Source organism: Chiloscyllium punctatum, chromosome 11, assembly GCF_047496795.1.
Source record: "Chiloscyllium punctatum isolate Juve2018m chromosome 11, sChiPun1.3, whole genome shotgun sequence".
Lineage (NCBI taxonomy): Eukaryota > Metazoa > Chordata > Chondrichthyes > Orectolobiformes > Hemiscylliidae > Chiloscyllium > Chiloscyllium punctatum.
This window is the reverse complement of record NC_092749.1, coordinates 78579360-78595457: the sequence shown is the minus strand read 5'-3', so window position 1 is coordinate 78595457 and position 16098 is coordinate 78579360. Positions and strand designations below refer to the sequence as shown.

The 16098-nt window shown below is 41.3% G+C and overlaps 1 protein-coding gene across 1 annotated transcript in view; it reads right to left on the bottom strand.

Moving 5' to 3' along the window:
- Nucleotides 1-16098, bottom strand: part of tcp1 (t-complex 1) — a 58479-nt gene that overhangs the window by 27452 nt on the left and 14929 nt on the right. Inside the window, exon 7 of the mRNA XM_072581090.1 lies at nucleotides 3899-4025. Coding sequence (XP_072437191.1) covers nucleotides 3899-4025 — 127 coding nt within the window. The remainder of the gene's footprint in view (nucleotides 1-3898; nucleotides 4026-16098) is intronic.

Genomic DNA, 16098 nt, shown 5'->3' with positions numbered 1-16098 from the left:
TGGTAGAAGATCCCTTCAAAGCCAGGTTTAGTAGTCCCTATCAAATTGAGAAAAGGTTAGTCAGTTAAAGTGGTAAAGATGCTGGATAGCAAAAAAAAACTATATTGGATAAGTCATGAGAATATACTGAAACCTTACTTTAATGGACACAGGGAACTGGAGCAATACTGCTCTGGTGGGTGAGGAATCAAATTGACATGGCATGGATTTTAATGTACCTCAAAATAACGAAGTCCTTGAAGAATGGGATAGAAAAGGGAGAAAAGAACTCAGTTGAAAGGTATGTTGCAGCATGAATAGCATTGGGTGGCGGCAGGAAATGCTGTTCCTATAAAACAACACTTAATCCTCTCGAAGGTGCACAGGTCCAGAAGGAAGTGATTGCGATGCTCAACGAAGACATCATCGAACTGAGCCAGAGTGAATGGAGTTTGCTGATTTTGTGTTAGTGCCTAAACCTGATGGGACTCAACGATTGTGTGGACTACTGGAAGACCAACGCAGTAACTAAATCAGACTCCTATCCAAAATCAAGGTCGGAGAACCGTACAGAAAAAGTTGGACAAACCACTTATATCACGAAGTTGGACTTACTGTGTGGTTATTAGCAGGTACCTTTATCAGACAAAGCAAAAGACGTTTTTGCATTTGCAATGGGTTACATCAATTCAAAGTGATGCCTTTTAGACTGAAGAACACACCAGTCACATTCCAAAGACACTCAAACTGAATTGTGGCAGGATTAACAAATTCAACCATATGATGATGTGATCTTTAGCCATCCATAAAAAGATCATATGGGACATCTAGCAGAGCTCTTTGAATGATTATGAAAAGAAAAACTGGTAATAAATTTGAAAAAAACATTTTGTGAAGACAGAGGTGACATTCTTAGGACAGGAGGACTCCAAGGACCCAAGACAAAAGACATCGAGGAATTTTGACTACCATCCTCGAAGTGCTTGATTTTTGGGACTGAACAGTTTCTACCACCAGTTCTTAATCAAATTTCAGCAACGTGGTGACACTGCTGATGGATTTACAAAAATTACACAATTTCAGTGGATAGAACAATGCCAGGAAGCGTTTGAGAATTTAAAAGCCGTATTAACCACCACACCAGTTTTAGCTAAACCAATATTTTTGAAGCCCTTCAAACTTGCAATCAATGCAAGCGATATAGGGGTTAGAGCTGTATTAATGCAGGGTTATAATGGTGGAATTGAACATCCAATTGACTACTTTGCAAAGAAACTCAATATCCCCCAGAGAACATATGCTATCAAAACAAAAGTGTTATTGAGTTTGGTACTGGCTGTACAACATTTTAATGTTTGTGACAACAATGCATTAGAGACGGTTATGTAGACTGACCACAGCCTTCTCATGCTTTTGGAAAAATTTGAAGACAAGAATATGCGACTATTTTGTTCAAGTCTCATGTCAAAGACTTTTAATTTACAAACTGTATGCTTTGTGGGTTGTAAGAATATGACTGCAGATATGTTATTATGATTTAAAAGAAGCATAGGCAAGATTGGACCTTTTGATTCCAAAATTATATATGCGCGCAGAATTAAAAAGATATAACTTAGATTAATGACATATATATTTCACAATGATATTAAGAACTAGAGAAAAAAAATGAAATCATCCTTTCATTATGATGGTTCATTTTTTTCTTGAGTGGGAGAGGTGTTTTGAAGTCGAATGAATATTGGATCACTTTAAAATAATGTGCGTTTTCTGAAGTTAGAAGAAATGAAAGTGAAGTGCAGGTTCAGCTGCCTGAATCGAATGGAATAGCTGGGAGACAGACAATTGCAAAATTGATACATGTTATTAAATGGATACCTGAGGTTTGATTTTTGCTTTGACAACAATTCAAATTTAACCAATAACTTCAAATTATGCTCAGGATACTAAAACCCAAATAAGCTTGAATTTATTGTTTTGACATCAGACCAATGACACAGAACTATGCTGGGGGCGGGGGCAGGGGTTGGGTAACACCAGGGCATTTTTAAAGTTGGTCAAAACAATTGCCACTGATCAGCTGAGCAACTGCCTTAGAGCTGGAGAGCTAACCGCCCATCTAACAGCTTGCTCTCAAAAGAAATTAGAAGACACTCTTAAAGATACCTTTTCCTGTAAAACATACTCTCAGCAAAAAAAAACCATAATGACTCAGGGAGATCAACAGACAGAAGCTTGAAGACAGCAGAGACGACAGATTTCTGTCACTCACAATTTAACTGAGTAAGGGGGGGGGGGTGTTTGGTTTTAATTGAGGCGTACGACCTCCACGTCATAACAGTGAGGTTAGATTTATCATGACATGAGTGAAATACTCTCCTCTGTTGCAACGACTGACGCACAGTAATCAACTAATTAGCCAACATTTCCTCTGCCATGTGATGCAAGCATGCAGCAGCTGCAAGGTTCCACACATTGTGGCACTGACTTCCATTTGTTGATTTACAGCTACTTCTGGGATATTATTTCTATCTGCTAATGAAGAGCAATGCAAAATACCTATTCATCTGATATTAATTCCCTAAACTCATTTTCTGAAATATTAATATCCACTTTGATAACACTCTTCCTTTCTAAATATACATAGAAAATCAATTCATTACATTCTATTGCATTTTTATTTTTCCAGCTAGCTTTCTTTCCTTTATTAATCTTTGTTGGTTTTTATATTAGATGCTTTTCTTAATAATCAATTTTGATACTATTTTGAACTTTTTTAGTTAACCATGGATGGTTGATACTTCTCTCTCTCATTGGAGTGCATCTTTCTGTACTCTGAACTTCGTAAAATGTCTGCCACTATGGGCAGAGAAAGGAAATGACAGAGGATAGCTGCACTTCTGGCAAGGAGGAGGATATGGGCCAGAAAATCAGTTCAGAATCACAAGTTGTAATCCAAAAATGCCTACGTTGCAAATCTTCAAGTCCCTATACAAGAGACTGGGATGGAGTCAGTGGCAAAGGAACAAAGTTTGTGGCACGGCTAAGAATGATTTTATTTCTCTTCTAGAGCAAACTTCTTTCCATCTAATATTGGATGTTGACACAACAAACTAGAGACAGTGGAGATGGTGATGGCACGGTAAAGCTCAAGATCACAGGCATACTTATGACCAGACTGCTCTTCCTGAATTTTCTAAGGGGCACCATGTAAATGTGAAACAGATTGAACTTGGGGCCTAAAAAAAATCAGGAGCAGGAAGAGAAGTCATGCCAGAGTCTTGCTGGCTATAACCACTTACAGAGGAGCAAGACCACTCAGCTGGCCAAAGGAGGAGAGGCATTCCAGAATGGTATAGCCAGCATATCAGCGTGAACAACAGCTCCACCAGAATAAACAGGGGTAATTTCATTAAACAAACAAAGTCACAAAGGACGAAAGTGTCTTTGATCTGGGCTGCTATGATGCTTGGACAGCAGGCAGAAATGGAGGAGGTTCAAAACAGAATTCCAAGAGAAATGGAGAGAGATTGTGGAGACATTCTAAAAACTTGACAGAAAAGAACAATGGTGTCTGCAAGGACAGAAGAGTCCAAGTATGTCTCTTTGGCAGATTTGACAGGGCAGCAGAGAAGCATGCGAAGGGAAGTAACCACCCAATTTTCCTTTTGTTAGTATTCAGCAATTTTTAAATAAATGGTCACAGGTGTCCAGTCTCAGACAAATAGAAAAAGAGGCTGAGGGGAGAAGACAAATAATCCCTCAACTTCAATTACAAAAGAAATGTCTGAAAACTCCCAGTTACAATCTCAAGATGATTTTAAAAATTCAATTTAAAAGTCAAGCATCTCAGTACTCACTTGAATAACAAAATTATAGTAAAAAATGGTTCACCCCGTCTCCAGCTTCAAATCAACAGTACCTTTGTCTAATCTGGTCCAATTTTTCTGGGTCTGAGATGACAACTTGAACACCCAACTTCATTTTTGTCTTCTGCAGGCTGAAGTCCAAACATGCAATCTTCGCATTAATTATTCTTTTAGTCATTCCTAAGGCCCAAAAGATTTCAAACGCAATGTAATTGACTCAAAAATCAAGCTAAATTATGTTTGTTAATACAAAATGTAGTTAACTCTGCCAAAACAATAATTGGAAACATCAGATCTTAAGTTTAAAGAGGTTCAAAAGTAAACCACAACATAACTTCAAGACTTTACATTTACAGTTAAAATGCAGAATATGGATAAACTTCCTCTAGTCTTAAGAGTGCCATGTAGGTCTTCTGAGACATCAGATCAGGATTCAATGATGATTACTGTTACACAGTTTTTGCTATGGCAGTGGGCCAACCACTGGTTAAGAGTTCAGAGCTTGGCAATGATATCCATGAGTCTGCAGTTAACTTAGGCCGGCAATGCCCACAGACTGAACACGCAAAGCAATGTTGGGATATTTGGGCTGCTTGTATTTGTGCAACCAAATCACCAGTTACCTTCAGACTACAAGTCAGGATTATTCTATAAACAAGGAGACAATGTTGTTTCAATTCACTTACATTTATAATTCTGGGGCAGAAATGTGCTTTAGAGATGCACATGTCGGAGCAGATGTAAACCATTCCATTTACCTATCTGCTCTGCATTGCTGATCTGATACCCAACTCTACCTTCCTGTCTTTGCCCCATAACCTTCACTACATCACCTCAACACCTCTCTGTAGAAATTTCTTATATCAGTCTTAAATTTTCAATCCCTTATTCTGAGATTATACCCTCTGATCCTAGACTGTTCCACGGGAGGAATCAACCTTTCTTTACCTATTCTGTCAAGTTCTTCAAGAATCTTGTATTTACCTATCAGGTCACCTCTCGTTCTTCTAAATTCCAATGGTTACGGGCCCAACATACACAACCTCCTCATAAGACTAAGTTAGAAATCACACAACACCAGGTTGTAGTCCAACAGGTTTAAATGGAAGCACACTAGCTTTCAGAGTGTCGCTCCTTCATCAGGTGATAGTCCTCTCAAGACAGTATCTCATGCAGAGACAAGTTTCCCTTGATTGCCTATTATGCCAGTATATTTTTCCTGAGATAAGAGCCCAAAAACTGTTCACAGTATTCCAGGTGTGGTTGACAAGTGTCTTATACAGTTTTAGCAAAACCTCTCCACCTTTAAAATCCATCTGTTTAAACTAAAAGTTCAACATTCCCTTTGTCATCACTATTACCTGATAAACTCTGACGCTCATATTTTATAATTCATGGAAGAGGGCTCCCAAATCCCTCTATTATATATCCATCTGCAATCCTTCTCCAAATATTCAGCTCCTCCATTCCTTCTGCCAAAGCACATAACCTGACATTTCCCTACATTATGTGCCATTTCCAAGCTTCTGCCCACTCAATTAGGTCATCTACAATTGCTCTATAGACTCAATCTGTTCCAGAAGAGAAGGATCCCTCTGCAGTTACTTCATTTAAACCTAGCAACCTATCGAAGACAGAACTTACTGGTCTTTAGCCTTCTTCCTCCTTTTATGGCTCAAATAGTTAGTAACTTTTGAAATGCTATTATTAGCAGCATTTCCTCTAATTTTCTTAGCAGCTGTGCAGGCCTCAGAGGCCCGTATGCAGCAGTGACTTCGGGAACTGGAAGGCAATGCCATGATGTGTGGAACCTTGCAGTGGCTGCATACTTGCACAGCATGGAAGAAATGTTGGCTAATTTGCTGATTAGATTAGATTAGATTAGATTACTTACAGTGTGGAAACAGGCCCTTCGGCCCAACAAGTCCACACCGCCCCACCGAAGCATACCCACCCATACCCCTACATCTACATCGACCCCTTACCTAACACTACGGGCAATTTAGCATGGCCAATTCACCTGACCTGCACATCTTTGGACTGTGGGAGGAAACCGGAGCACCCGGAGGAAACCCACGCAGACACGGGGAGAACGTGCAAACTCCACACAGTCAGTCGCCTGAGGCGGGAATTGAACCCGGGTCTCCGGCGCTGTGAGGCAGCAGTGCTAACCACTGTGCCACCGTGCCGCCCACAGATTCTTGTGCAGTCTTCACAGCAGAGGAAAGTATTTACTCAATACATCTGCCATTTCCTGGTTCCCCAGTATTCTTTCTCCATGTCATTTTCCAAATAGTCAAAAAGGGTGGTGGTGGGGGGGGAATCTAAGATGGCGGTGATCTGAAGATCATACTGCAGAGCTTCGCATCGCAGTAGGAGCACCCAACCCAACCCACGTCATCAGGATTTCTTGGGGCGTTGGAGAGATTGTGGAGCCCCAAGAAACATTTAAAAATTGACTTACCTGCACTTGCAGCTGTCCAGAAATGCCTAAAAAGGGAGGAGGAGCATCTGAGGCTAAGCCTGCAGCAGCCTCGGAGCCGATTACTCTCCAGGACCTGGTGAGCCAGCTTTTGAAATCTCACAAAATGTGGAGGAAAGAGATTGAAGAGAAGCTGGCTCCAGTCTCTCTCATGCTGCAGAAGCATGAGCAGCAGCTGGGAGACCTGGAGAAGAGGATGGATGAGGTGGAGCACAGGTCACAGTGGCGGAAGCTGATGCCAGTTCATTCAAAGAAGAGATCCAAGCCCTGAAGATGCAGGTTTGTAATTTGCATAACCAAGTGGATGACCTTAAAAACAGGGGCAGGAGAAAAAACATTCGGACCATGCCTAAGGGTAAGAAAGGTGAGCGGCCTGCGGAATGTGTTGAAGATTGGCTTCTGAAATTCCTTGACTTGGAGATTGGCATGAGAGGATTGAAGATAGAGAGGGCTCACCGGATCGTAGCACGGAGGTCGGGTCTGGGTCAACGCCCTCGTCCTTTCCTGGTGCGGTTCCATCATTACCTGGATAAGGAGTGTGTCATGGAGGCTTCCAGACTCCAGGGGAAGGATCCAAAGGCCCTAATTTACGAGGGGTCTAAGATCATGTTTTTTCAGGATTTTTCAGCGGCGGTGATCCAGAAACGAAAATTGTATGATGGAGTCAAGAGAAGATTGAAGGAGCTTGGGATTCAGTACTCCGAGATATCCGGCAGTGCTTCGGATCACCTTAGATGGATCCATGCATCTCTTTTGACACATTGGAGATGGCAAAGACTTTGTGGACAAACTAACCTAATTCAAATAATTGTAGTATGGGTATACATTTGTCATTCTGTAAAAGAAATGGAGGAAATCCGGTTGGAGCTTTTTCCCCTCTATTGATAATAATTTGGTTCAAACTATGTCTGGCGGTGGTTAAGATGTACATTTTAAATTTTGTTAGGACATACTAAGGGATGGGTGGGGTACTTATTCCCTTTTTTAAGAAAATAAAAGAATTTTAAAAAATTCATGTTGATATTCTATGGGGTGTTTATTCTTTTTAGCTTGTGCTTGCGATGCGGCTCTAGCTGGGAGAAGTGAAGGTGGTTGAGATGGTTAGATGCCTATTTATGGGCACTTCAAGATGGGCAGTTGCCCCCTCGGGGTGGGGGGGTCCCCTACTCAGCGCTATTGGCACTCTATATGTTGGTTTGTTTTCTGGTTTTTGTTGTTTTTTATTTTTAATAATTTTGTATGTTTGTTAAATGTAGTGGTTTTAGTTTATGTAGTTTTTATATTTGGTGGACCATGCAACATTAAGGCTCAGCAATTTGTGGTTTGGGTTCCTCCTCTCTGGAAATCTTTGCAATTACATTTGAATATGGCTAGTGATTTGATTAAATGGTGTACATGGAATATCAAGGGAAGTCACTCACCAATTAAGAGGAAGAAGGTACTCGAGTCTTAGAAAGGAGAAGGTGGATATTGCTTTGCTACAGGACACACACTTGGACAACAAGGAGCATCTGAAATTACAGGTGAATGCTTTTGACCGAGTTTATTTTTCATCATTAATACCAGAAGTAGGGGAGTGGCTATATTGGTAAGGAAAAATCTCTGATTTAAATTGTTGGAATGTGTTAAAGACACATGCGGGAGGTTTGTAATTCTTAAAGCCTTGATAAATGGGGAAGAATATGGCATTTTAGATGGTTATTGTCCCCCAGCTCATCCTCTTAAATTCTTGGTAGATGCTTTCTCTAAACTGATGAGTCTCAAGTCTTGGCACATTTAGAGGGAGATTTTAACTGCCTCATGGACCCCACAGTAGACAGGTTGCCTAAAGGTCCCTCGATACCCTCTGCACAAACTAAACAGTTATTGGGTCTGTGTGGGGAATTAGGGTTGGTGGACGTCTGGAGGTGTCTCCACCCGACAGGTAGGGATTTCACATTTTTCTCCAATCCGCACAGATGTCACAGGAAGATTGATTTTTTTTGGTGACCTCTGCGTTAACCCTGGATCTGGTGGCATCCTGTACAATTGGTAATATTGCCATCTCTGATCATGCTCCAGTGTACCTCATGGTTAAAATTAAGGATGTTACAGTGGATTCAGGTACTGGCGGATGGACCCCTTATTCTCATGGACAGCAAGGTTGTGGAGTATTTCTCTAGGGAATTTCGGGCATTCCTAGACATCAACATAGGCTCAGTTGATAGCTCATCTGTTCTCTGGGAAACTGCCAAAGCTTATGCCAGAGGGTTAGTTATTTCATATTCCATAAGTAGGAAGCGGTAGAAGGGTCAGCAGCAATGTCTTCTTGAAACACGTTTCAAGGCAGCCGAGAAGGCCTATTTTCACAGACCCTCGTTGGTCAAACTACAGAGGATTACGGCATTGCGGTCTACACTAAATTCCGTGCTCACGCGGACAGCAAAGAAGGAGCTGGCTTTTGCAAAGCAAATGGTTATACGAGCATGGTGACAAGCCAGGCAAATACTTAGCATACCTTGCCAGAAAGAGAAGTGCCCCACAAACCATTACAGTGATTAGGGAAGGGTCTGAGAACCTAACATGTGATTCTAAAAAGATTAATCGTTCCAGCGATTCTACTCGAAGTTATATCAGTCTGAGAATTGAGGAGGGGCAGGCCAAAATGGACTCCTTTTTTTAAAAAAAAGAGATCTGCAGTTCCCGGGTGTGACTCCCAAACAACAGTCCTTTCTCAATGCCCCATTATCAGAGCAAGAAGTGCAGGAAGCTTCAGAGTGGAAAGGCACCCGGTCCTGATGGACTTCCCAGTGAATTCTAGAAGGAATTTAAGTATACTGTCAGGCCCGATGCTGAATATGTTTAATGATTCATACAGTCATGTTTGTCTCCCACCATCTCAGAGAGGCCAATATTTCACTTATCCTTAAAGGGGAAGGATCCGGAAGACTGTGCTTCATACAGGCCCATCTTGCTCTTAAATGTGGACTGTAAGATCTTCCCCAAGGCTCTTGTGTTAAGGCTTTGTCATCCTCTATTATTAAAGATGGGCTTCATAAAGGGTCGCAGATCCTCCAATAACGTTAGGAGGCTGCTAAATGTAATTTAAGTATGCCAACAGCAGACAATACAGGGATTGGTGATTTCTTTAGCTGCAGAGAAGGCATTTGACCAAGTTGAGTTGCCGTACCTTTTCTATACTCTAGACCGGTTTTGGTCTGGGTGAAGTTTTCATAAGATGGATAAAGGTTCTCTACAGTGTACCTTTCACTGTGATCATTACCAACGGGGTACGATCAAGCAATTTTAATATTTCTAGGGACAGCCGGCAGGACTGTCCCCTTTCACCATTACTTTTTACATTGGTGATTGAACCGTTGGCAGAGGTCATTCGTGGGGATCTCAATATATCAGCTCCAGAAGTGGGGGTCAAAATTACATAAGATCTCGTTGTATGCAGATTATGTTCTAATTTTCTTGACAAATCCAGTAGTCTCATTCAATGCCTGATACAATGCATTCACGCATTTGGCGCTTTTTCAGGGTATAAGATTAATTTTGCTAAATCAGAAGCTATCCCTATGGGTGGTCTTACGAAACAGTTGGCTCTTGAGAGTGACTATAGATTCCCATTTAGGTGGTCACAGGGGGGTTGTGTATATTTGGGCATATTCATTACTCCAGTTCTGGATTGGCTATTCAAAGCCAATTTTACTCAATTATTTGAAAAAATTAAATAAGATCTCCAAAGATGGGAGGCACTTCCAGTGTTATGGTTGGGTCAGATAGCGCTTATTAAGATGAACATTCTCCTTCGTTTGCTATACCCTATACGGATGCTCCCACTGATTTTCAATAAACAAACACTCAGGAGACTGGATTTTGAAGCTACTTGGATGCTGCCTGAACTGCTGTGCTCTTCCAGCACCACTAATCCAGAGACTGAACTGTTGGTTCAGTTCCATTATCTGGCACTGTAAACAGCCCCTCATTAAATTAGCCAAACTGCAGTTGCCTCACAGATTGGGGGGACCTTCCAGACATTAAAAATGACCAATTAAGCTCGCTATTGACCTACCTAAGTGATTGGGTTTGTGGGGACCCTCTTTAAATATGGCTGGATATCAAAGTCTCCCAGGCAAGGTGTCCCCTTACCAGTTTGCTGTTTTTGGACAAGGTGAGGACAGTTAGGGAATAGTGCCATAACCCAATAGTCATCAATACTGTTAAAGCATGGATGGCAATTCGGCAGAGGGAAGGTAATATTGGCAAAACATCTTTGTTTATACCTTTAGTGGGGATGCCGAATTTTCAACCAGGTATGATAGATTCAGGATTTAAATGTTGGCAGCTAGGGGTATATCTTGCATGGGTGATTTATTTGAGGGAAATGTAATGATGTCCTTTGATCAGTTAGTACGGAAGTACGAGTTACCTAATAGAGACCTCTTTCGTTTTTTTCAAGTTAGGGATTTTATTTTAAAAAACCGCACTTTTGATTGATCCCTAGAAATCTGACATCGAAAGAGGGGTACTAAGGGCTAAGAGTACACTCTCTGTCAGTACTCTAAATCACCAATTGGGGGGGCACCACCTCAGATGAGTCTGATCGACTGCAAGATGTGGGAGAGAGAGCTGGGTGCTGAAGTTTCTTCAGAGGCATGGGAGGATATTTGGGAGAATGCAAGGAAGATATCAATTTGCAACAGGACCCATGCTTTTCAGTTAAAGATTCTCCACAGGGTCCACTCAGCCCCAGGCAGTTTGTCAAAATTTAAACCAGGGGTATCTTCAGCATGTCCCAAGTGCAAGGTCTGTACGGGTACTCTTATCCATTGTCTTTGGTTTTGGCTTCAAACATGTTGGAGCGCTGTGGTGGGTGTAATGGAGAGGATTTTAGGTGTAGGGGTGGAGAAGGACCCTATTTCTCTCCTTTTGGGCCTACCCATTGTATTTCCTTTTCAATATTCTTACATTCTGTGCAAGAAGAATATCTTGCTAGATTGGATATCAGAAAACCCCCAGGCCTGTCGCGTTGGCGGAACATTGTTATGGAGCATATTTCCCTGGATTTTCTCACAGATATGGTACACCACAAAACTGAGAATTTTTACAAGACATGGCAACCCTTTTTGAAATACCTGGACACAGATTTATCTGCTACGCTTTTATATAGCCGTAACAATTGTGTTTCATGAGTCCAATATCCAGGGAGGAGGAACTGTGAATGTATGAGTGTTTTGTTTGGCTGGGCTGAGTTATTACTATTTATTTGTTTGTTGTTAGGTATTTATTTAGTTAGTTAAATAGCTAGTTTAGTTAAATTTTATACTTCTCTATATATGTTTACACATTCATAGAAGAGGGTGGGTTGGGGATTTTTATTTATTATTTGGGTTTAGTTTTGTACTATTTTTGTCCGGTTTTGAATTGCATTTGTTTTGTATTTGTTGTAATATTTAAAAATCTATGTTTTCTTAATAAAAATATATTAAGTAAAAAAAAAGCATGGTGCTGGAAAAGCACAGGTCAGGCAACATTCTGCACCCACACTTCTCCCCTCACCTCCATTCAAGGCCACAAAGGATCCTTTCACATCAGTCAGAGGTTTTCCTGCAATCCAAACACCTAATTTACTGTGCCTGTTGCTCTTGATGTGTTCTCCACTACATTGGGGAGACAGGATGCCAACTCATTGAACATTTCAGAGACACATGCACTAAACTACTCCATCGCTGTGACTGACCACTTCAACACCCTTTCACACTCCACTGACGACATGCAAGTCCTGGGTCACCTCCACCACCACATCCTAGCCACCCAACACCTGGAGAAAGACGGCCTCATCTATCGCTTTGGGACTCTCCAACCACACGGTACCAATATCAATTTCACCAGTTCCCTCATCTCCCCTCTCCCCCAACCTCATTCCAGATCCAACCACCCTCTTCAACTGTCCTAGCTGACCATCTTTCTTCTTACCTATCCACTCCAATCTATCACCATCACCCCCCACCTGTTATCCACCGATCACATTCCCAGCTACTGTCACGCTAGCCCCATCCCCTCCTATTTATCTCTCAGCCCCCACTGACCCCACATTCCTGATTCAGGCTCATGCCCAAAACATTGACTCTCCTGCTCCTCGGATATTGCCGTACCTTTTGGCTCTGATCCCCAGCATCTGCAGTCCTCATTTTCAAGGGGCTTCACATTCACTTTGGCTTTGCTCTTTTTTCTTAAAAAGTTTAAAAGAGACTTACTATCCACCTTGCTATTACTTGCAAGTTGATCTTCAGTTTATGTTATCGATTATTTTGTTAACTTTTAAAAACTTTCCAATCCTCTCATCACTAAGCTTTGCCACAATGTTTTTCTTTCAATCTGATACTATCATGAACACAGTTCGCTCATTCCTTTTCTCAAACCCTCACCCCTCACTAGAACATGTCTTGGCCAAGAGTCATGAATTTTCTTAAAATGCTTTGTTCCCCAACAATCTTTGCTGAACTCTATTCGCCAGTCCACTTTAGTAAGCTCTTCCCTCGTTCCTTTGTAATTATTCTTATTTAAGCTTAGTTGTATGAGCCAAGTTCCCCTCTCTCACACTGAATGCTAGATTCTATTATCTTATTGTCACGTTGCAAAGGGGATCTTTCATGCTGACATCATTTATTAAACCTGCCTCATTACACATTCAGATCCAAAACAGCCCAGTCTCCGGTTGGATCCACAACTCACTCTACGAAACGGTCCTAAATATTATGACTTCTGCCAATCTGACTATCCCTGTGATTAATGTACTGTGTTTGTTACATGTCCATATTATCTTTTGACTTATTCTCTGTTCCACCACATAGCCAAAGGGCCCATAAATTTCTTATGGGTTCTTCCTCCTCCTATATATGAGTTTGGAGGGATATGGGCCAGGTGCTGGCAGGTGGGACTAGATTGGGTTGGGATATCTGGTTGGCATGGACGGGTTGGACCGAAGGGTCTGTTTCCATGCTGCACATCTCTATGATTCTATTATCGCTATACATATAGGCTAAGTTTGTACAAATTAAGATAATCTTTTCCTATCGTACTTATTCCATGCCATATCAACGTTACCCCACCATCCTTTCCTTTCAAAGAGACAAAACCCTGAATATTTAGTTCCCAACTTTGAAATACAGTTCAACGAATATATAATGTATTCAGCATCATTTACATTAAGGCTTTCAGAAAAGCAGTAAGCCAAAAAAATTTAGTATCATGGGAAATTAAAACCTGTGACCAGCTATTTCGAAGACATGGGCGCAAATTTAAACTTGAACTACAAAATTGTTCCACTCGCCTTGGCTTGTTTAGAAATGCCTTTTCACAACCTCACTTGAAAAAAAATCAGCTACCATTTTTCTTTGGGGTGATCCATATCTTTGAGGGGAAGTATTTTTTTAATTTCTCACCTGACTACAGCTTCTATCTAAAGGCTACATCTTTCCTTTCCTAGATCCTCTGATGAACAAAAATATTCAACTTCAACTGAAAACACCAAAATCTGAACCATACAACTTTTTCCGTCTAAGAAAAGCACAACACAGAAACAGGCCCTTTGGCCCACTAAAACAGTGCTGACAAATGATGCCTTTCTGAATGCCTATGCTGTCCTTATCCCTCTACTGCCTGTCTATTCATGTACCTGCCAAGTTGCCCTTAAATGCTGCAACTGTATCTGCCTCAATCTCCTCTAGCAGTGCATTCAAGGCATTTACTGTCCTCAAAGAAAAACAACTTGCCTCTAACATCTCATTTAATCTTAGCCGCTCTTGACCCCAACCATCCAAACCGCTGGGACTAAACAAGTCCCAGTCAATTTAGGGACAGTTCAGATCACCCACCTAACACTTATTTTCACATTTTCCAAAACCTGCCTGCACGTCTATTCCGCTATCACTGACTACTGGGATGGGTGCAGTAAAATCCCAAACTAATTGTACCAAACCTATTCTTGTGCTCTACGCAATCTCTAAAGTCATTTGCTTTGCTTGTCATACTCATTGTATTAAAGCAAATACACCTCAGACCATCAGTCCTGCCATCTTCCTCTTAGTCTCCGGCTGCTCCTTGGTCATTTTACTTGACCTAATGGTCTAGTTCCCAGCCCCGTTACACTAATTTAAATCCTCTCAAGTGGCATTAACAAACCTCCCTGCCAAGACTATAGGGTGCCCTCCAATTCAGATGCAACCTGTCCTTCTTGTACAGGTTCCACATCTCTGGAAGACATCCTAAAAAGCCCCACAAACCTGAACCCCACCTCTCCTCCAGCAGCTCTTTAGCCATGTACTTAACTTTATTATATTATTTGGATTCTCTTTAATCCTATGTGCCAAAGCTATCTCATGTCCTCTTTTTGCCTTACTGATTTCCTGAAGTATACTGCTATTTCCTTTACACATTTAAGGATTCACTTGATCTCTGCTGTCTATACTGACATATGCTTCCTTCCTTTTCTTGACCAAAACTTCATTCTCTAGACATCCAGTATCCCTACACCTACCATTCTTGCTTTTCACCTTAACAGGAATATCCTGTCTCATTTTTGAAGGCTTCCCATTTTCCAGCCATCCCTTTACCTACAAACATCTGCCCTCAATCAATTTTTGAATACAAATCTTTTGTAATACAGTCAAAAGTAATACAGTAAGCTAATCTAATCTAAAAAAATTATCTTGGACACACAAATTCCTCTACATCTAAACCCTTACACTATGGCAGTCCCAGTCTGTTTGCAAAGTTAAAATTCCCACTATAACCACCCTATTATTCTCACTAATAACAGATCTCCTTACAAATTTGTTTCTCAACTTTCTGTTGACTATTGAGATTGTCGTATAGGCCCCCCAATGTGATTATCCCTTTATTTCTCAGTTCCACCCAAATAAATTCCCTGGACGTATTCTCAGGAATATCCTCCCCAAGTACAGCCGTAATATTACCCTAATCAAAAACTCTACTCTTCTTCCTCTCTTGCCCTCCTTTCTATCCTGACTGTAGTAATTGTATTCTGGTACATTAAGATGCCAGTTCTGACCATCCCTGATCTATGTCTTTGTGACTGATGTAATCTCCCAGTTCCTAACCATGCCCTGAGTTCACCTGCCTTCCCTTTAGGCCCCTTGCATTGAAATAAATGCAGTTTAATTTCAGTCCAATGTCCTGCTCTGCCTTGCTCCTGCCTGCCCTGAATGTCTGACTTGCTCCTTTCCATAGCTGTACTAGTCTCAGACCAATCTCTTTCCTCATTATCCCACTGGGTTCCACCCTCCCACCTTACTAGTAAAATCCTCCAGAGCAGCTCTAGCAAATCTTCCTGCTAGTATATTAGTCCCCTTCCAATTCAGGTGCAATGTCCTTCTTTTACAGGTCACCTCTAACCCAGATTATTTAATTCCAATTATTTAAAAATATGAACCCTTCTCCCCTGCACCAGCACCTCAGCCAGGCATTCATCTGCTCTATCCTCATATTCCTACTCTTACAAGCTCGTGGCACTGGGAGTAATCCAGATATTACTACTCAAGGACCTATGTTTTTAATTCCTGCCTAACATCTTCTATTCTCCTTTCAGAATCTCAGCCTTTTCTCTTTCTATGTAGTTAGTTGCAATGCATACAACAACCTCCTGCTGGTCCCTTTCCCCTTTGAAAATATTTAGTACTCTATCCAAGATAAACGTGAGATTCTGGCACCGCCCAGAGAGGCAATACACCATTCTGATTTCTTGCTCTGGCCGCAGAAACATCT